General features: G+C 44.5%; 1 protein-coding gene across 3 annotated transcripts; it reads left to right on the top strand.

The window, feature by feature from the left end:
* The first annotated feature begins 306 nt into the window (after window positions 1–306).
* Window positions 307–20346, top strand: ATOEP16-4 (Mitochondrial import inner membrane translocase subunit Tim17/Tim22/Tim23 family protein). 3 transcript variants are annotated; one of them, XM_086774004.1, is made up of 6 exons: window positions 307–567; window positions 1803–1880; window positions 2048–2079; window positions 2247–2280; window positions 19259–19326; window positions 19937–20346. In XM_086774004.1, the coding sequence occupies exons 1-5, from the start codon at window positions 346–348 to the stop codon at window positions 19298–19300; spliced, it is 408 nt and encodes a 135-aa protein (XP_086630130.1). In that variant the 5' UTR covers window positions 307–345; the 3' UTR covers window positions 19301–19326; window positions 19937–20346. The 3 variants fall into 3 exon arrangements, with proteins under 3 accessions (XP_086630130.1, XP_086630129.1, XP_086630131.1); XM_086774003.1 differs by having other exon boundaries at window positions 415–567; window positions 1829–1880; XM_086774005.1 differs by lacking the exon at window positions 307–567 and adding an exon at window positions 931–1063 and having other exon boundaries at window positions 1827–1880.
* Window positions 20347–20615: the final 269 nt, after the last annotated feature.

A 20615-nucleotide genomic window follows, 5' to 3' on the forward strand; every position in this document is an offset into this window, starting at 1 on the left:
ATGATCTACTAGGGCAGTTTAATCTCGATGATTCATTCCCTAAATTGCCAATCTAAGATGGACCTATCAATGACCAAAAAAATGAGGTAGCTGAATTGCAATCCAAGTTCTCTTTAGGCTTCTCTCTCTCTCTCTCTCTCTCTCTCTCTCTCTCTCTCCCCCGTAGTGTGTGTGTATATAATAAAAGAGGACCCTTGCACTACCATTCTGCCACTCACAAGTGGGGCAAATTGGCTAGTGTGAGGGCCCTTATAAAGGCCATGATCCACCCAAGTTGAAGTCCCATTGTTGGTCGCATATGCCATTTATTGACGTTAATAGCCCCTCTTTCTTTCTCTCTCTCCAATGGAAGGTTTTTTGACCTTTGACCCCGTTGGAGTGCCACGTAGGCAGTGGGGTGCCACGTCAAATGGCACCTCATTATCAGTTGCTTTTCCTGCATCATCAACAATTATCGATTGGTTTACCCGCATTAGCACCGTCGTCGTCATGAGTATGCGAGAAGTGTTCGAGGAGGGGCCGCCCTGCACAGCCAGAGTAGTAGATGGCGCCCTGCGGATGGCCACCGTGAGTGCTACTTTCTGCTTTTTTTGGGTTGCCTTTTCCTCCTCCTTTGCTTTTTGAATAGGTTATGTGGGCTGCTCTCCACTGACTGAGTAGCACATTTTAAAGGAAGGTTTGGCACAAGTCAAAACATATGTGTGCTGTTTAGCGGCTAGGGTTCGAATCTCCTCTGCAGGGCTGAAATTTGCAACCCTGCCTTGGACTTCAAATTTGAAAGCCTACAAGATTCTTTTGAAACTCAATTTTCAAAAGGGGTGTCGAGCCCACTGCAGCCTTCACTGCTTCTCCGTGTGAGCGCTCTCTCTAAGTGGCCGTACCTGCTTCAGGGATGACCCGTTTTCCCACAGGGAATGGTGCTTCTCCGTGTGAGCGCTCTCTCTAAGTGGCCGTACCTGCTTCAGGGATGACCCGTTTTCCCACAGGGAATGGCTGATCCAAGGCCATTCCCTGATGCTGTGGGAGCAGGGAGGGAGCGACGACTCCACAGGAGACAGAATAGATTTCCTAGGTAGATGTGCTTTGGAAGGCTTGTAATATCATTGTCATGTAAGAAAACCCAAAGTGTGGTGCACCATAATTCACACTCATAGAATGAGGACCTTCCAGAAGATTAATCCATAGCCTAAACAAGAGATGAGAGAACAAAACTTGTTTCCTTTGAATAGTTACAACTGGTGCCTTTCTTAGCTAGGTTCATTGGCAGTCATCCTTCCTCAATTAAGAGGAGATCTTTGAATAACTCGATAGATCAATGAGGGAATACAAGGTCCTTATGTGGACCCCCTGTGAGAGTGTGGAGTTAGCCATACATTTAGCTCCAACCAATAAAATTTATCATTATACTCATATGGTGTGGGCGAGCCTATTAAGCTATGACCCAATCCAGCCCGAACAGGCTTTGCAACCCTTAGAGGGGTCATGTCCCTCAAATTCTGAACATGTTTCGGGTGTGAACACCAGTCCATTAGTGGGTGCTACCTGAGTGAGGCCTCCACAAAGCTGTCATGATCACCTTGGCCACATGCAACCTTTCCTGTGTCAAAGTAGGTATGCCAGGTGAACATATCATAGGGTGTCTTTCGTTTATGCTACCTATTTGGCAGTGAGCCAGACCTTCACAAAGCTGTCGCCATCACCTTGGTCACTCATGACCTCGCTTATTTGGGGGTGTTTTATTAACTGCTTCTCTATTTTACAAGATCTTCACGTCTTCATCAAAACTCTTTGCCTCTGTATAGTTATCTGAACAAAAACATGGTCACAGGCTGGTTTTGCTTGGGGTTTCCTTGCAGGATCACATGATTCCTTCAAAGAAGGTGAGCACAGTGTGCTGTCTTGTTGTCTAATGCTTCTACTATCGATTAAGTAACTAGTCAGTTTTAGATGAGCTATACCACAGCCAATACTCTGCAAAAGTATTTTCTGATATAGCAAAGTACATGATTATTTAGTGACTAAACACTTGTCTATTGAACTGTTTCAGGATATAGAGGATTTTCACGGGCTCTCTATGTGGTAAGGTTAACAATGCTTTGGGAGATAAACTCCACAAACCTGCTCACTTCTATGTGAATGTTTTGCTAATGTAAGCTGCTAGCTGTTGCTGAAAGACATGCTGGCTGTTCCATATTTGGATAGATTCTTATTGAGGTGAAATTGTTTTTCTTGGTGTCTGAATGCAGGCCAAATCTGTTGGCAGAAACAGTCTTTTGTGGGGTGAGCTTTTCCATTCAACCTGATAGTGTCTGTATTTGAGGAGGGTTCAATGCATTGTTGTATCAAGGCATTGAGTTTCATGTCATGAAATGTTTATCAGCTGATTCTTATGGGCTTTAAATGACTAGGCAAATTCACATAGGCTTAAAGCTGCCTAGAGAATACTCTCTTAGAGATGGTTAGTTATACTTTATGGGCTGATCATGGAGGGGCAATGTGGCATGCTAACTATGGGGAAGGGCAATTAATGATGATCAACGCTAAGCTATAAAGATTAAGACTAATTGGCCGGCCGTGAAGGTAGACGAGGGGAGAGTCGCAGAGGATCAGCAGTTGCTCTGATACCAGTTGTTGCTGATATGGCTAGGGGGGCTGAAAGATAGCCATGGGGTGTATGTGGAGAGAGAGAGAGAGAGAGAGAGAAAGAAAGAAAGAAAGTTATATTAACGTCCACGGGAGGCCGAACCCGACCTATGGGACAGATCAGGTACATCCATTTACATTCCACTCTGGGTATCGATGCCAAAGAGGCATAAAACTGGAAAAAAAAAACTCAAAATGAACTCTTAAGACTCTTAAGAGTTTAAATTACAATGGGTTCTATTGCATCTAGTTCGAAATTGAGGTTCAAAATAAAAATAGCTACATTTCATCCATGGATGGATTTGCTCTTGAGGGGGGTGGGGTACGGAATTCTTTAATGATTGCTTGTCCTCCTCTGTATATTGCCCATTTGCCATTCTTTCTTGCTTCTTTAACTTTATTCAGCTCTGCCAATCTGTTCTTGAGTTGTAGCGGGGTGAGTTCATCAGCTATCCATACCTTTGTCCCTTGGAGAGACCTTGTTTGCTTCATCACTGCTATTTTCTCATTGTTGTCCATATAGGAGACTTTTGCCTGTGTACCCTTTACTATAATAGAGATAGGGTCTCCTATGTCCACGAAGGGGACTACTTTGCTCAGTTGTGCTGTAAGTACATCTGTATCTAATATGTAGTCTTCTCGAAGCTCTTGAGCTATGTCTGCCCTATCCCAGCCTTGAGGAAGACCACCGACTCTGATTACCTTTTTGTTACTTTCCATTCGTTCCTTTTCTTTGACCGCTGATATGACTTCTTTAACAAAATCTTGTGAGTTAACTGAATTTACCTTTGAAACATGGTTTGTCGTTTCTGTTTGTAGTGTTGTAGGTATGGGTCCTTCTCGTGCTTCCTCTTGCTTCGTCTTCATGGCTTGCACTTGCACTTTTAGTTCGTTGATTTGTTCATCTTTCTTGATAGTCTCGTGTTTCAGTGCTGCTGATTCTCCTTGGAGTTTCTTCAGTTCTTGCATGAGGTAGGCTTCCCATGGTGTCGGCTTGCTCACGGGTGGAGGAATGGGCGGTAATCGTGAAGCGGTGACTGAGACAAAAGACTTCTTACTTTCCATGTGTTGCTGCTGATAAAGGAGAGGGCTGTTGGTGGAACGAGTCTCCTCTCCCCTTTGCGGGAGACTCAGAAAATGCGACCTACAAGATGCTCAGCTACAGGTGCAGGGGAGAGTTATGTTGCTGCCTTGGGGGCCTGAGCAAGGGCGGGTGGGAAACGCGCAAGGGCGGGGGCGGGTGGGAAACGCGCAAGGGCAAACAGAAGAGAGAGAGAGAGAGAGAGAGAGAGAGAGAGAGAGAGAGAGAGAGAGAGAGAGAGAGAGAATGCTCTTAGAGAGAGGTGGTTGCATGACACAATGATGTTGATTGATGTTATTAATCTTCAGCTCAAGTACAATACCTTTATAGGTATAAAGGTTCAATGGATGACATCATTGCTTATGTCAAAACACATATAAATATCTAGATATTAGCCACTCCAAGAGTGGGTTCACACACATTAACACACATACACTTAAAGGATGGTTCACCCACACACAAGATAGACACATGTAATTCCGAATCCCAACAGTATTCACAACCAGTTTTTGTAGAATAACCAGCCATCGAGGACTGTATAATGGCCCGGTTCTGAACCGAGGGACAAAATGTACGGAGTTGCAAATTCTACTGAATCTGCATACTGTGCCTTCATGCTATCCAAATCTTTTCCTTGAATTTCTAGCACAATTGACCCTTGTAAAGTCTGAATGGTTGACTTTTGACTATGAGCATCGGCAACAAGGTTATTCTTGCCAAGGACGTTTAATCATACCTCCAAACTGTTGGAAGATTTGACTTCTTCTGGCTTGCCTATCACTCCATTGGGTACTAGGCATGGTTTGCAACTATTAAGTGCATGAGTCTTCACTGTGATTCCCTTCTATGAAGGAAAGTTTTCCAATACTTGAGAGCTGTGATCATGTCACATGCACTCTGCATTGTAGTGCATGGTGACAAGATGGCTCATCATCATTAGTGCAACATTGTACAGTATTAGAATCCTTTAGGATTGATATTTGTCATACACCGTGATTCCATTGTAATCCTCCGTCCAGGATATGCCAGGCACGAGCTACGTAGGTCATTCCTCAGCCATAGTGAGTCAGTCAGTCAATTAAAGTCCCTTAACCCATTTGGAGAGGATCATTCATGAATATGGATGTCGTAGAAGCCTTAGGGTTTGCATCAGCTCATGGTTGCATTTTGCATATCATCCATCCCATAGGCACATAAGACCACACAGACCATGACAAAAGCATCAGAATATTATTCAGCATTATTCTACATTTTTAGCATATTTTCTAGCATTTTATCATCATTATTTCAGCATTTATCACCTCATATCTAGTCGTGTAGCATTTATGATGCAGTCGGCCAGCTCTGTAGCCAGACGACCAGCATCAAACCCATATAAATAGCATCACTTGCTCATTCATTCATTCATTCATCATCAATCAGCCACAAGCCTTCAAGCGCTTCATCCTTCAGCACAAGGAGCATTAACGCTTGGACCATTCAGCACCTCATCAACAAAACGCAGCATCAATCAGCGTTCAAGCCCTTCAGGGTTCAGCGTTTTCAGCATCTACACAGTTTTCAGCATCCATACACTCATCGTTTTGCTACAGCCCTTACGGTGAAGGTAAAATGCATTCATACATTCATTTTTAGCATCCATTCATAGCCTAGAACCAGTCCCAAAGCCTCAGATTTGCAGCCTTCCTACTTTCCATTGGAAAGAGTGTATAGGCTTGAGATCGGTCATTATTGGTGCTTCTAGAGCTGTGTACAGTTCAGCCCGACTCTTGGTCCTTCGAGATCTTGCGTTTGGCTTATCGTCAGTCCAAAGTCATTCTCTTCAAAGTAATAAAAGCAAATACTCTTCCAGTAATGGGATAGGGGGCCCTTCAGTGGGTAATTCGAGACCCAATCTGGTGTACAGTTTCTATCTCTCTCTAAATCTCTTAAAGTTTGAAGTCATAAAAGTGGATTACTAAACTCGCGAAACTCAGGATACACAGAAGGCGGTGTGAGACTTGTGTGACAGGATCCTTAATTACGAATACTTCCACTGCATCTCACAGGTCACCCCTAAAAGCTCTTTGTCATACATTGTCATTCAACTTACGGCTGTAATAAGCCATTGGTTTGTCCTCATGAATACACACTTTCCAACTAGCTCAATAAATACCTGAGACATCATCTTAATGAATGTTGTTGGTGCATTGGTGAGGCCAAATCTTCTCACCATGAACACATAATGCTCGGTTTGGAAAGCTATCTTTGGAATGTCTACTAGAAAAAGCCGAACTAGGTGAGAGCCAATCTTGAGGTCTATTTTGGAAAAATACTTAGCACCATTAATGTACTCAATTTTGGGTATTAGGAACTTATTTTTGATTGTGAGCTTATTTAGTGCCTTGTAGCCCATACATAAATGTGCAGTCTTATCTTTCTTTTTTGCATAAATAAGATGGGTGCAATGAATGATGAGGATGATAGGTGGATAAATATGCTCGTGGAGTAATTGAGATAACTGTTGTCCTAGGTCGCCTTCCAATGCCTTAAAAAGGCGATAGGGCAACTTATTGGGTGGCTATGTCCCGGGGACCAACTCATTGCGATGATCCTTAGGATGATTGGGTGGGAGCTTGTGTGGGAGGTCATCCCTCAACATGATGTCTTGGTACTTTTGGAAGGAGACCTACCAATTTCTTTTCTAAGGGTATTGATGCTTGAACAATGGACTATTGGATATGGACAAAAAGAAATTGTTGCCAAAGAAGTAGTACTTTGACTGAATCTGCTGGCATGGTGCATATGTACACGTTCTCTGCAATATCTACTATAGAGATAACTACATTGAGAGGAAACTCTGCCAAACATGCTCGAAACTATTGGTCCTACCACTTGGCAGTACATATGTGCCGTATGTATGGATACACTTGCTACCTCAAAGTGCGTGTGAATACATGTGGTGTATGATGCTCCACAAGGTGTAATCTCCTAGACCGCTAACTTCCTTGCAGTTGATGCATAACATAATCATAGCGCTGCCATACATATGACACATACGTACTGCCACTTGGCAGTATGTATGTGCTATATGTATGGATACACCTGCTATTTGAAAGTGAGTGCGTGTGAATACTACACGTAGTGTATGATGCTTCACAAGGTGTAATCTCCTAGATTGCCAACCACCGTGCAGTTGATGCATAACATACTCATAGCTCTGCCATCAAGTACCCTCTTTGAATCTAGTATCTCCAAATGATAAGCAGGAGGGAGAGGCTTTAGGGCAGAGGAAAGCTCTCATCCATGCTGTCACCAATTGGCCGACCATTTGGTCCATCTCTAGTTTTGTGTCTCGTTCACTTGAGGCCAGGCCGGTGTCTCATGTGAAGAGGCTAGTATTTTTGCTTGACATGGACGGGAGCCAGACTGGTGCCACCCGTGTGTTAGCTGGAAGGTGTCGTATGGACGGGAGCCAGACTGGTGCCACCCGTGTATGACCTGGGCTGTGTTCTATCTATGGGATTGTCACGCCATGGAAGAGCCAGTATTTGTGCCGTGTCTTACCTATGGGACTGTCACTCCATAGGGATGCTCGTGCCTGGAATTGTGTTTTACCTATGGGATTGTCACTCCATAGGAAGACTTGGATTTATGTTTTATGTCGTGCCATTTTTGTGCCCGACAGATATTTTGTACTTGTTCCATGAACGGGAGATATGTCCATGATACTGTTTGCACATGCACTCATGTTTTGCATGTTTTAAACTGTTTTCGCATGACTTGTATTTTTGTGTTTGCTTGCTTGACGTGTCACTTACTGAGCGGGGACGCCTGCCAGTGAGTCGTGAAGTTTGCTCTGTCTTCTGACGAGTTTTGTTGCATGTGAACAGGTGGTAAGTGTATTGCACTTGTTGGTGTAATAGTTTTAATTCCAACCTTTTGTTTTATAAGGTTGTATATTCACATTCACTTAAAAGTGGGCACCCACTATGGGCACCCACATAGGGGCTAAGGTGGGGAGCCACACTTAACCTTTGTGTGTGTGGGGGTGGGTGCATGGTCACCTACCCACACCACCATGAAGCCGGCCGCCCCCATGCAAACGTGGGGAGCCGGCCAGCTGTGGTTGTTTACTTCTCTCCATCCTCTACAAAAGAAGCACCATGACCACCCCAATAGGATACACGTTTCGGTGCGCCTCCTCCACTTCAGGCTGCGCTTCTGCTCCTCTCAGGCTGCGCATGCCACCTCCAGCAGGCTGCTGCGCTTCTGCATACAGGCGGCGGCTGTGCCCTACATACAGGCGGTGATTATCCACTTCAGGCTGCGCTCCCCTACCACACAAGCTGTGCTGCCTACTCTGCAGGCGGCTGTGTGTGCATCTTCAGTCAGGCGACCATACAGGCTGCCCCTTCTCCACTGCAGCCAGGCGACTGTGTGCTTCATCCCTAGCGGCTGTGTGACCAACTTCAGCGGGCTGTTCTCTCTGCTCTACAGGCGGCGCAGGCTGCAGCCAGGCACCTCCAATCCATCAGGCGGCTACACCACAGGCTGAAGGCGTTGCTTCTCCTACTCTGCAGGCGGCTGGCGGCCATCTCCATACAGGCTGCGCTGCCCCTTCTGTGTGTTCTCTCCCGCAAGCTGTACACTACAGGCCGGCTGCACTACAGGCTGCCCTCCCGTCTCCACAGTTGCCTGCAACCATACGGTTGTGTGTCCTCTCCAGCAAGCTGTGCTCTGCAGCCAGGCGGTCCTCTTCAGATAGGCTACTACTACAGAGGCAACTCCTCCTCCCTCTCCTCGACAGGCCGCTGCGCCCTGGTGTCCACCACTAGTAGCTGCACACAGACACTTCCGAGTATTGGTCTTCCATCTGCAAGCTACAAGTAAGTAAATTCAGATTTAAGTAAAGAACTTTGTTGTAAATCTGATAAAGGACTCTCTCTACTGTTATCACCCGTTCAGTGCCGGGTAGTCCAAGCTTTTGGAGAACCATGGTCCAAAGGTGTCGAGATCGGGAGAGCCAGGCGTTAGTACGGGAGCGCCTGTTTGTGCGTGGTCCTGGAACACCAGTGGGGCGCTCTCCGCGGATTCCAGTGAAGGCATAGGACCGTAGAGACTGGACCACTCAAGTGGTCGCTCTACTTCGAACGTCGACTTCGAGCCTCTTGTTTGGTATTGTATTCATTTGTACATGGACATCATCTGGTTCTTTGAATCCATGGAGCATTGTATTTGTTAAATACTCCCAATAATATATCATATATTGAGGGGGGGGGGTCGGCCCGTTCCGGCCCCAGTGCTGGTGTCCATCTATTTCATTTCAAATTTCAGTTGTTATTAAGTTGTCCATTTCAAATTGCGATATTAAGTTGTGCTATTACGCGTGTGGGTAATAATTTCAGTTGTTATTAAGTTGTGCACTTCCAAGGCAACCCTTTGGAAGTGCCTAATTCGAGGGGCCCATCAAGTGCTTCGCGTGGTTCTGATGCTTTACGAGGAAGGCACAAGCCCCTTGAAAGGGTTAATGATAGTGATTCAAAGGGACAACTGTCTCGAGGAAAGACAGTCATGCTAGAAGAAGAGCCTGATGCAATGAGGGCTGAAATGGAGCATATGAGAAAGCTTTTGCAGGCACAAGAGCAAGAGCTAAAATTTTTGCATGAAGATCCCCATGTGCAAAGTGCCATTGAAGCAAGGCAAGCCGATGCAATGGTAGATGTGACTTTTGAGTCCATGGCACGGGAAGTGGGAAAGAAGCCAAGGGAGGTGGCACTTTCTTACCTCCTCCGCAAAGGTGACATCAAAGAGAGGGAAGACGGAGAGCTGAAATTCAGAAATCCACCTCGCTTGAAGCATGGAGATCCCGCATCTCAAAGGTTGAGGTCATTTATGCAAAAGGAAGAGGTGACAGTCACCTCTCGTCATGCATCTTCTCCACAAGGCACAAAGCTTGACAGGTATATGTATGCTAGTGCTCATGGAGGGCATGATGGTCACATGCATTCAAGACATGTATCCCATGGTAGGGGTGACAGGTCTTACCACTAGAAGAGCTTTGCCTTCTGAGTTGTCTCATGAAGAGACATTGCCTTATGCAGGAAAGTTACATGCATCCGATTCTCAAGTTCGTGGAGCACATGCCACCGTGCTTCATGAAACTTCCATGATGGCCCATGAAGCCCATGCAGATAGGGCTACCCCGTTGGATAAGGGGAAAAGAAAAAGAGAGGACCATGAGCCTCATGCCAGAAAGCTCAAGGAATTTAAAGCAGGTGACTAAGTCTGTTAAGTTTGATGTCTTTCATGGAGAGCATGATGCTTCTAAAGTGTTAGCATTTGTGGCACGGTTTGACATTGCCTTTAGCGATGAGGACTTCACTGAGAAGTCAAAAGTACGCCATGCTAGCATGTTTTTGAAAGGAACCGCTGCTCATTGGTGGATCACTGAAAAGATCACCAAGGACCCCATTTGCACCTGGAAGGAGTTTAAGGACAGATTCTATGCTCAGTTTTTGCCACCAAATGCGGAGCAAACTCTCACCCAAAAGTGGGATAGACTTGAGCAAAGAGATAATGAAAGCGTGCAACAATATGTCAACAAGTTTTGGAAAGTGTTGCTGGAGGTAACTCCTTTTATGCAAATCACTGAGGATGAAAGAAAGAGGAAGTTTTGCTCTGGATTGCAACCAGCTTATCGTTCGGGCATTGAATTGCACCCGAAACATACTTTGCAACAGCTCACAGCCTCTGCTCTTGCTACGGAGCAATTGGTGCTCAAAATTAAGCAGGATCACGGCGGTTCAAAGGGGAAAGACAAGGCTATCTCAAATCTGCAAAAAGGTGGACAGCCACCTTGAAAGAATTTTCGGGAGACCCACAAGGGAGGTAGAGCTGAAAATACCTTATCTAAAGATCAAGGTCCAAAGAAGAACAAATTTGGCTTGACCCCGGAGCAAAGAGAGCAATATGCCAAGGAGGAAAAATGTTTTTCTTGTGGCAGCAAAGAGCACATGTTTCGACAATGCCCTGACCGCAAACCAAAGCACTTCATGTTTGATGACTGTGCAACTGATAACTTCATCTCCATACAAACGGCAGCTGCCTTGGGTATTGAGGTTGAGAACATGGGACCTCAGATTGAAGCCGAAGCTGCATTTGTTGGTAAAGAGGTGCAGGTTATCCCATTAATAGAGAAATTGCGCATACATATCGAGGACTACCTTGATAATGAACATTTCTTAGTTGCACCACTAAATGGATGTGATGTATTGTTAGGCAAGCCATGGCATCATAGGCTTGAGCCCCGCAAAGAGTACAAGACCAACATGATTTCTTTTATGCATAGAGGCCGCATGCATTTCATTGATGCTGGCAAAGAAGGGGATTCCATCCCACTTGTATCTCACATCCAAATTAATAAAGAAATGAAAAAGAGTCTTTCTGCGTACTTGGTTTTTGTTCGTGATAGCATTGTACCAAGTCATCAAAATATGGATGCTATGACTAATGATAGGCTGAATTTTCTTCATGCATTCAACGACTGTTTTGTTGATGCACTGATAGGTGAATTACCTCCCCAAAGGCCCGAAGATTATTGCATAGATCTTGTGCCAGGTAGTTCTCCACCGAACAAACCCGCATACCGAGTGAGTGCTGCACAACAAGGAGATCATGAAGCAGGTAAATGAGCTTTTAGACAAAGGTTTGGTTAGCCCAGTTCCTCACCTTATTGCTCTCCTGTACTTCTTGTTCAAAAGAAAGACGGATCATTCCGCATGTGTGTGGACTATAGAGCTTTAAACAAGCTTACCATCAAGAACAGATTTCCAATTCCGCGTATTAATGACATTTTGGATAAGCTTGATGGCTCGGCTTGTTTTAGCCGACTTGATTTGAAGAGTGGTTATCACCAAATACGATTGGTGCCACAAGATGTCCAGAAAACTGCATTCAAGACAGCCTTTGGATTATATGAATTTTTGGTAATGCCTTTTGGTCTCACCAATCCTCCTGCCACGTTTAATCGTATGATGGATAGAATATTCCGACCCCATCGCAAATTCATAGGAGTATTCTCTTTGATGATATCCCTTAAAAATCCGCTACTTTTGGAGAGAGTGAAGCCTGTCTCTCTCTCTTCAACCATCCTTGGAGAGAGATTCATTATTTGGGACACATTGTATCCAAGGATGGAGTAACAATGGATCCTGCAAAGATAGAAACCATTCGGAATTGGCGAGAATTGCAAAATGTACATCAAGTATGTAGTTTTCTGGGATTATGATCGTATTATAGGCGTTTCATAAGGCATTTTGCTATGATAGCCACTCCTCTACATGATCTCACAAAGAAGAAAACCACTTTCAAATGGACTTCAAAGGAACAGGATGCTTTCTTGCAGCTCAAGCATGCTATCATATCTGGACCTGTATTGATTGTTCCTGACTTGCACAAGTCATTCGTAGTAGAATGTAATGCTTGTGGCGATCGCATAGGTGCTGTCCTAAATCAAGAAGGAATGTAGTTGTATACGAGAGCCGTTGGTTGCATGATGCTGAGCTTCATATGGATATCTGTGAGAAAGAGCTCTTGGCTGTAATTCATGCTTTAAAGATATGGAAACATTATCTTCTTGGGGCTGAATTTGTAGTCAAGACAGATCATCAAAGCTTGAGATATTTTCTATCTCAAACAAAGCTTTCAGAGAAGCAGATGAGAATGGCAAACTTTTTTTCCATGTTTCATTTTCAGATTGAGCATACTCCGGGAAAGAAAAATGTGGTAGCAGATGCATTATCCAGGAGGCCTTATGTAGCTGCAGTCTCAGTGGCCTCTCATGGGGACTTATCTGCTATGCGAGATTTGTATCATTTGGATACTGTTTTTTGCCATATATGGATTGATTTGATGGCTGGTCATTCACATGCCTCTTATGCTATCAATGAGGATTATCTTATGAAGGATAATTGCCTATGTGTCGTCAAGGATTTGCGTCCAAAGGTTATGGAGGAATGTCACGCTCCACCTTATGCTGGTCATAGAGGTATCATGCCTACTACACACATGATTGAGAGATATTTCTTTTGGCCAAGCATGCGTAAAGACATTGAGGCTTATGTGCGTGCATGTATTACTTGCCAAAAGGTGAAATTTGACAGGCAAAAACCTCCAGGTTTGCTTCAGTCATTGCGTATTCCCTCACAACCTTGGGAAAGTATTACTATGGATTTTATCATGGACCTGCCTAGATCCCAGCATGGGAATGATGCTATTTGGACCATTGTGGACAGGTTTAGCAAGCAAGCTCATTTCTTGCCCGTCAAGAAAACCATTAAAGTTGATCATATGATAAAGCTTTTTCTTGCTAACATTTTCAAGCATCATGGTCTGCCTAAATCCATTGTTGGAGATAGAGATCCCAGGACTACAAGCCTCTTTTGGAGAGCTTTATTTGATAACTTGGGTACTAAACTTGAGTTTTCATCAGCTTATCATCCCCAAACGGACGGCCAAAGTGAAGCTGCAAATTCAGCCGTGTAGGATTTGTTGAAGTGTTATGTGGCAGATCAAAAGACTGCATGGGAGAAGTATCTTCCACTTGTTGAGTTTGCCTACAACAATACGATCCATGCCTCCACGGGAAAGCCTCCGTTTGAGATTATTTATGGCAGAGTGCTATTGCCACCCATCCTTCGTACAAAGGATGAGATTTTTGCAGCTGATGAATATGTTCGTGACTTGGATGTAGCCTTTGCTCAGGTACGGACAGCCATTGCACGGTCTCAAGATAAGCATAAAATGGCTGCTGACAAGCATAGAAGGGACATGCAAGTCAAAGAAGGTGATTGGGTTTTGCTGAAATTTGAGAAGGCCAGGCTTCGGAAGAGGCCAGGACGAGAAGGATCATATCCTAAGCTTTCTCCTCGCTATTATGGACTCTTCAAGGTGATTCAAAAGATCAATGAAGTGTCATACAGGCTTGCTTTACCTAGTCATTGGAAGATTCAGAACGCATTTCATGTGAGTCTTTTTCGGAAATATGTGGGGCCAGATCCTGATGAGCCCGTCACAGAAGATCCGCCAGAGATTGATGAGCTTGAGGAAATCCTCCAGCCAGAACAGATTGTTTTTCACAAGCGAAAGCTACCTGCAGGAAAGCTTTCGAGGAGATACCTTGTGAAGTTTAAAAATTATTTGCCTATTGATGCGAAGTGGGTAAATGAGGATTATTTTGTTGACTACCCACAGTTGTTGCAGGCATATCTTGAGGCTTTTCAGTTGAGGACAACTCTTTAGAAGCCCGGGGGGATGTCACCAATTGGCTGACCATTTGGTCCATCTCTAGTTTTGTGTCTCGTTCACTTGAGGCAAGGCCGGTGTCTCATGTGAAGAGGCTAGTATTTTTGCTTGACATGGACGGGAGCCAGACTGGTGCCACCCGTGTGTTAGCAGGAAGGTGTCGTATGGACGGGAGCCAAACTGGTGCCTATGACCTGGACTGTGTTCTATCCATGGGATTGTCACGCCATGGAAGAGCAAGTATTTGTGCCGTGTCTTACCTATGGGACTGTCACTCCATAGGGAGGCTCGTGCCTGGAACTGTGTTTTACCTATGGGACTGTCACTCCATAGAAAGACCAGGATTTATGTTTTATGTCGTGCCATTTTTGTGCCCGACAGATATTTTGTACTTGTTCCATGAACGGGAGATATGTCCATGATACTGTTTGCACATGCACTCATGTTTTGCATGTTTTAAACTGTTTTCGCATGACTTGTATTTTTGTGTTTGCCTGCTTGACGTGTCACTTACTGAGCGGGGACGCCTGCCAGTGAGTCGTGAAGTTTGCTCTGTCTTTTGACGAGTTTTGTTGCATGTGAACAGGTGGTAAGTGTATTGCACTTGTTGGTGTAATAGTTTTAATTCTAACCTTTTGTTTTATAAGGTTGTATATTCACATTCACTTAAAAGTGGGCACCCACTATGGGCACACACATAGGGGCCAAGGTGGGGAGCCACACTTAACCTTTGTGTTTGTGGGGGTGGGTGCATGGTCACCTACCCACACCACCATGAAGCTGGCCGCCCCCATGCAAACGTGGGGAGCCGGCCAGCTGTGGTTGTTTACTTCTCTCCATCCTCTACAAAAGAAGCACCACGACCACCCCAATAGGATACACGTTTCGGTGCGCCTCCTCCACTTCAGGCTGCGCTTCTGCTCCTCTCAGGCTGCGCATGCCACCTCCAGCAGGCTGCTGCGCTTCTGCATACAGGCGGCGGCTGCGCCCTACATACAGGCGGTGATTATCCACTTCAGGCTGCGCTCCACTACCACACAAGCTGCGCTGCCTACTCTGCAGGCGGCTGTGTGTGCATCTTCAGTCAGGCGACCATACAGGCTGCCCCTTCTCCACTGCAGCCAGGCGACTGTGCGCTTCATCCCTAGCGGCTGTGTGACCAACTTCAGCGGGCTGTTCTCTCTGCTCTACAGGCGGCGCAGGCTGCAGTCAGGCACCTCCTATCCATCAGGCAGCTACACCACAGGCTGAAGGCGTTGCTTCTCCTACTCTGCGGCGGCTGGCGGCCATCTCCATACAGGCTGCGCTGCCCCTTCTGTGTTCTCTCCAGCAAGCTGTACACTACAGGCCGGCGGCTGCACTACAGGCTGCCCTCCCGTCTCCACAGTTGCCTGGCAACCATACGGTTGTGTGTCCTCTCCAGCAGGCTGTGCTCTGCAGCCAGGCGGCTCCTCTTCAGATAGGCTACTCCTCCTCCTCCTCCTCTACAGAAGGTGGCTGTGTCCTACACAGCAGATGGTTGTTTTCCTTTACATAGGCGGCATCTCACCTCTTTAGGTGGCTACACCTTCTACACAGGCAGCTCCTCCTCCCTCTCCTCGACAGGCCGCTGCGCCCTGGTGTCTACCACTAGTAGCTGCACACAGACACTTTCGAGTATTGGTCTTCCATCGGCAAGCTACAAGCAGATTTAAGTAAAGAACTTTGTTGTAAATCTAATAAAGGACTCTCTCTACCGTTATCACCCGGCGGGTAGTCCAAGCTTTTGGAGAAACACGGTCCAAAGGTGCTGAGATCGGGAGGGCCAGGCGTTAGTACGGGAGCGCCTGTTTGTGCGTGGTCCTGGAACACCAGTGGGGCGCTCTCCGCGGATTCCAGTGAAGGCATAGGACCGTAGAGACTGGACCACTCAAGTGGTCGCTCTACTTCGAACGTCGACTTCGAGCCTTTTGTTTGGTATTGTATTCATTTGTACATGGACATCATCTGGTTCTTTGAACCCATGGAGCATTGTATTTGTTAAATACTCCCAATAATATATCGTATATTGAGGGGGGGGGGGTCGGCCCGTTCTGGTCCCAGTGCTGGTGTCCATCTATTTCATTTCATTTCATTTCAAATTTCAGTTGTTATTAAGTTGTCCATTTCAAATTGTGATATTAAGTTGTGCTATTACGTGTGTGGGTGTCCAATGGAGTCTATTCCCACTTGACGGGATCGGTTTCACATGACACAGCAAAGGGACATAGATTCATTGTCCTATTTGACATAGGCAGCTTTGAGGATGACATCTCTTTGCAGTTGGCTACAAAGATGAGTTGTACATTAGTGTCACATAATTTAGTTGTGGACGGGTTCACACCTCGTCTCCGCACACACATCACTCATAAAGCTCAACAGTTTGAGTTTAGTGTTCAAAAGGCCACATTTAATCGGGACATCATTGTCTTACCTCTTTTAGGGTGTGACATGATCTTGGCATCTAGTGGTTCCGAGAGTATGCGCCCATTCTTGATTGGCGGCAGGACACCTTCATTATTGATGACCGTTTACCTAAGCCTACCATAATTCACGGGGATAGGAGCATTGCATAATCCCACTCATTTCATATGTCTAGGCCTAGAGAGCTCTTAGAAAAGGAGCCGAGTGTGTAGCTATGGAGGCTCATAGACTGTAGCTATGAACATGGTGTTGAAGCAGTCAACAGGGATAGAGAGAGAAAGAGAGTGAGAGCTAGAGAGAGAGTGACTTAAATGATGTGATGGTTGATTGATTCTTGCAATGAAAGTACAAGTACCTTTATAGGTTTACAAAGGCTAGCTCTTGACATCACTATTTATGTCACTCTCACGCAAATATCTCGATATTATTGTGACCCTCTAAGAGGTGGTTCACATGTATAGGTAAGACCATGATTTCCAACAATCCCTCTCTCAAGGGATTACCACATACTGTGTCAAGGGTAAATCTAGGCACATGGTTTCTCATGCCTTTTTTTTTTTCTAGTCAAGGATAAATCACATGGCTCTTGTATCACATGCGAGTTATGGGATCCAATGGGCAGAGTACACACTGGATCATGTCACAAACACAACACACAACTGAACAGAAAACACACACACACACACACACACACACACACACACACAGGGACTTTAGAAAGCCCATTCATCATTACAATAATTTGCTTCCTCTACGACGTTTGTCTTTTTGTGGTAGCAGTACTTTTCATTGTGGTTGTTTTTACCACAATGGCAGCATGACTTTTTCGAGTAACGATCCTTCTCAACATGGTTGTTCCTTCCACATAGGGAACACGTTATTACTTTATTGTTCTTCTTGATGAAGAAGGAATTGTCCCCCTCTACTGCCTTGTTCTTGAGCTTCTTCTCTTCTTCTTTGAAGGAGTTGATGACTTCTTCCAGGGTGAGATTTGGGAGATTTGTGAGTGTGGTGAGTGATGAGGTTACTGTAGATATCATCTGACATGGATTTGATAAGTATATCTATGGCTACATCATTCTCCACATTTGTTGTGAGTGCTGCAAGCTAGTTTATTAGGGACTTCTTTGTATTCACATTAGCGTTGAAGCTCTCATGTGACTGCATCATAAGTCCATAGAACTCAATTTGCAGGGAAACCTTGGAGTTCTTCCCCTGAGCTCCGAAGAGCTTGTCTAGCATCTCATAAGCTTCCTTGGAAGTTGGGAAATTTGCTACATGATGTATAAAGTTGTTGGACAACCCTAAGGCTATTAGACCAAAAGCTTTTGATCTCTGAGCTTCTAGGCTTTTAATGCTGCATCTTGTCCTTCTTCAGGCATCTTTTCATCCCCTCAATGTAAGGCCAAAGGCCTTCAAAGACGCATCAAGCTGAATTTCAGCTTGGTTCGCTAGGTGTGAAAGTTGTCCCCGTCAAACTTTTCAATGAGCAAATGTGAACCCACCCTACATGTGGAACCAGCCTTGTATCAGCTGGGTGCTATTTTTTATTTTCTAAATAGAGTTCATGTAGTGAATTAGCATCAGGTGATTACAGACTGTTGAACAAAAACCTGTGTAGATGAGGACACGTGTAGGTGAATCATAGTCGGATCAGACACTGATAGAATGAAGGGTAGCAATCTTTGCAGATGCTTATCACCGACACAGATGCCTGACTGCACCTACCCACCAACTTGAAAGAATGCATCCAAGCCAAATTTTACGCTTGCAAGTTATTGCCCCCAATCAGCCAGGTTGACGAGTTTGTTGAAGGACTTTCTGATGTGCCTTTAGACTTGTGCCATCTGCAATCTCTAATATATCTCCATCCAAGACTTCATTGGCTTCATGATCAGCTCTTCCGGGTGGCACTTGTTAGTGTATTCAATATAAAAATGCTTTGCCATGCCCAAGTCCATCTCATAGATCCCTTTTGCTACCCCTCTTCCACAAGTTTTTTTTTTTCTGAAGAACGCAAAGCTGGTGACATGTTGTAGAGGAGCTCACACCTTACTATCCCCCATGTGATTTTCTGGAAGAACATCGCCTCCAGAACCTTTCTAGTGAAGTCCTGTGGATTTTGGGGTCAAAGCAGGGATATATCTCACCTTGAAAATCTGCATTTGAAATCCATGATGCTAGAGATCTGGCAAGTTCCTGAGGATTAACCTGTCAACAAAGGTAGGTAGTTGATTAACGAGAATTCTGTCTTTTTGGAGATAGATTTCATGTTTTATTAATGCTATGAAGATTTGGGAAGCTCTGACTTGACTCATGCCTCAGCATTCCCCAAGTAGAAAAAACTCAACATGGGTAGGATTTCCTTATGGGTTATGATATGATATTGTAGATTGTCACCTAATACGGTCACTAGTAACCCACGATCTGTCACTGCAGCAACTAACAGCAGATTTCTCTCGATTTAAGGTACATAGAGCACGTTTGAGTCTTGGGAAGCTCTGACTTGACTCATACCGGTATCAAAGATAAGATCATTCCTTTAAAGCCAAATAGCCCAACAAGAGAGAGAACTGATAAACCCATATGAACTAATATTGTCCTCCCAGCCTTCCCCAAGTAGATCTCGTCATGGGTAGGATTTCCTTATGGGCTATGACATGATATTGTAGACTGTCACCAAATACAGTCACTAGTATGTGTTGAAAACTATACCATTTCCTTTCGCTCCTTTGAATCGCTTTGCTGAGATGTATAAAACTTGTAATTTTAGTGGTGGATGCTAAGATTCAAGGAGTCTGTGTGCAGGTTGTTGTGCGGGGACTTATTTTGGATTTAATTGTGGCATAGAAAGAATGAGGAGAAAGAGAGATTGGGTAAGTGTCAGCATATGAACCCTCCCCATAAAGCCTACCTTGGGCTGCTATTTTTTCACTTAAAAAAGTGTTGTATAATATATGCATGTTAGGGGTAACTGTGGCATGCATGATGCTCAAACACAAACCATATAAAATTCCCTAACTGTTGATCTTGGCCCTTTTTCTTTACAAACATATATATATTCTTCCTGAAAGCACATAAAATACCCCTTATGTAAATAAAATTTTTCTAAATTTGTTTTCAAAAAAATTGTAAAATCCCTTATTGCTTTCTTTATGATTTTTAGTTGACCTCCAGAGAATGGGACTTAGGGTCTTTTACAGACTTAAAATTGATGGGTGGGCATGAAATGAGATGGATGGGGAGAGTCTTGTGTCCATCCACTGCCATTTCCCGCTTATCGTAGGATTTTGTCAGAGTGGCTGCTTTTTGACGGGTGGGGGTGGTCTGTAAACCTTGCTTTCTACTTCCTCAAGCCAGTGGTCAGGAATTGATAGATTTAGAGGAACCTTTTTGAGCAGGGTGAAATGAGGCTTAATTCTTAATGGAACTTGTTAATAAGAGCTGGGTTTTCTCTGAATAAGTTTTTTCTTGGTATTCATGCAGGCTAATGCAACTGTTGCCGGAGCTGTTACAGGCGCACTGATGGCTGCCAAAACTGGGAGTGGCTCTAAAATTCTTGCAAGCTCAGTTGCTCTATCTGCTGCAGCAACTGCTGTACACTATCTATCCCCACTGCAATACCCACCTACTGGTGTCTAAGGGGAGCTCAATTCACAAATTTTTAAGGCTTTTTGTATTTTTTTGGGGGAAAATGTTATTACCTTTGTGCTCCTGTATGGTAACAAGTGGAGGGTTTTCCAAACTTAGTAAATCTCTCAAAGAAGAAAAAAACTCTCTTAGTAAAGCTCTAAAAGAAGAATCTTAATGCAAAAACTAGGCAACTGTTATCATACTTGTACATCACTCAATGCTATTGTAAAGTAGAAATGAATATATATTTTTTTCTTTTGAAATATAAGATTTTTAGTTTTAGGCCTCCAGCAGGTGTAGGCTTGTGGGATCCGAACCTAAGTTTCTTTTCAGGAAGTCCAATCCCTCTACCACCAGGCCACAGGTTGGTGGATGGAATTCTAACACACCCATAATGTGATATGGTAGTTCTTTGTTATAGTAAGCGGGCCTTCAAGAGGTCTATGTGCATTGGATCATGGTGGTTTAAATCATGTCATGCATAACTTTGTCTCCAGTAGTATAGCTTCTGTGCCATGAGAAGGCATTTCTT

The sequence above is a fragment of the Cibotium barometz genome, chromosome 34 (assembly GCF_041138505.1).
Source record: "Cibotium barometz isolate CiBa-2024 chromosome 34, ASM4113850v1, whole genome shotgun sequence".
NCBI lineage: Eukaryota > Viridiplantae > Streptophyta > Polypodiopsida > Cyatheales > Cibotiaceae > Cibotium > Cibotium barometz.

What these genes read in the sequence shown, in the direction of transcription:
- ATOEP16-4 (XM_086774003.1), top strand. Translation starts at nt 490, where the DNA reads ATGAGTATGCGAGAAGTGTTCGAGGAGGGGCCGCCCTGCACAGCCAGA. An exon ending in GCGCCCTGCGGATGGCCACC is followed by an intron (nt 568 to 1,828) that starts GTGAGTGCTACT and finishes ACATGGTCACAG; the next exon opens with GCTGGTTTTGCTTGGGGTTT. An exon ending in CAGAAACAGTCTTTTGTGGG is followed by an intron (nt 2,281 to 19,258) that starts GTGAGCTTTTCC and finishes GTCTGTGTGCAG; the next exon opens with GTTGTTGTGCGGGGACTTAT.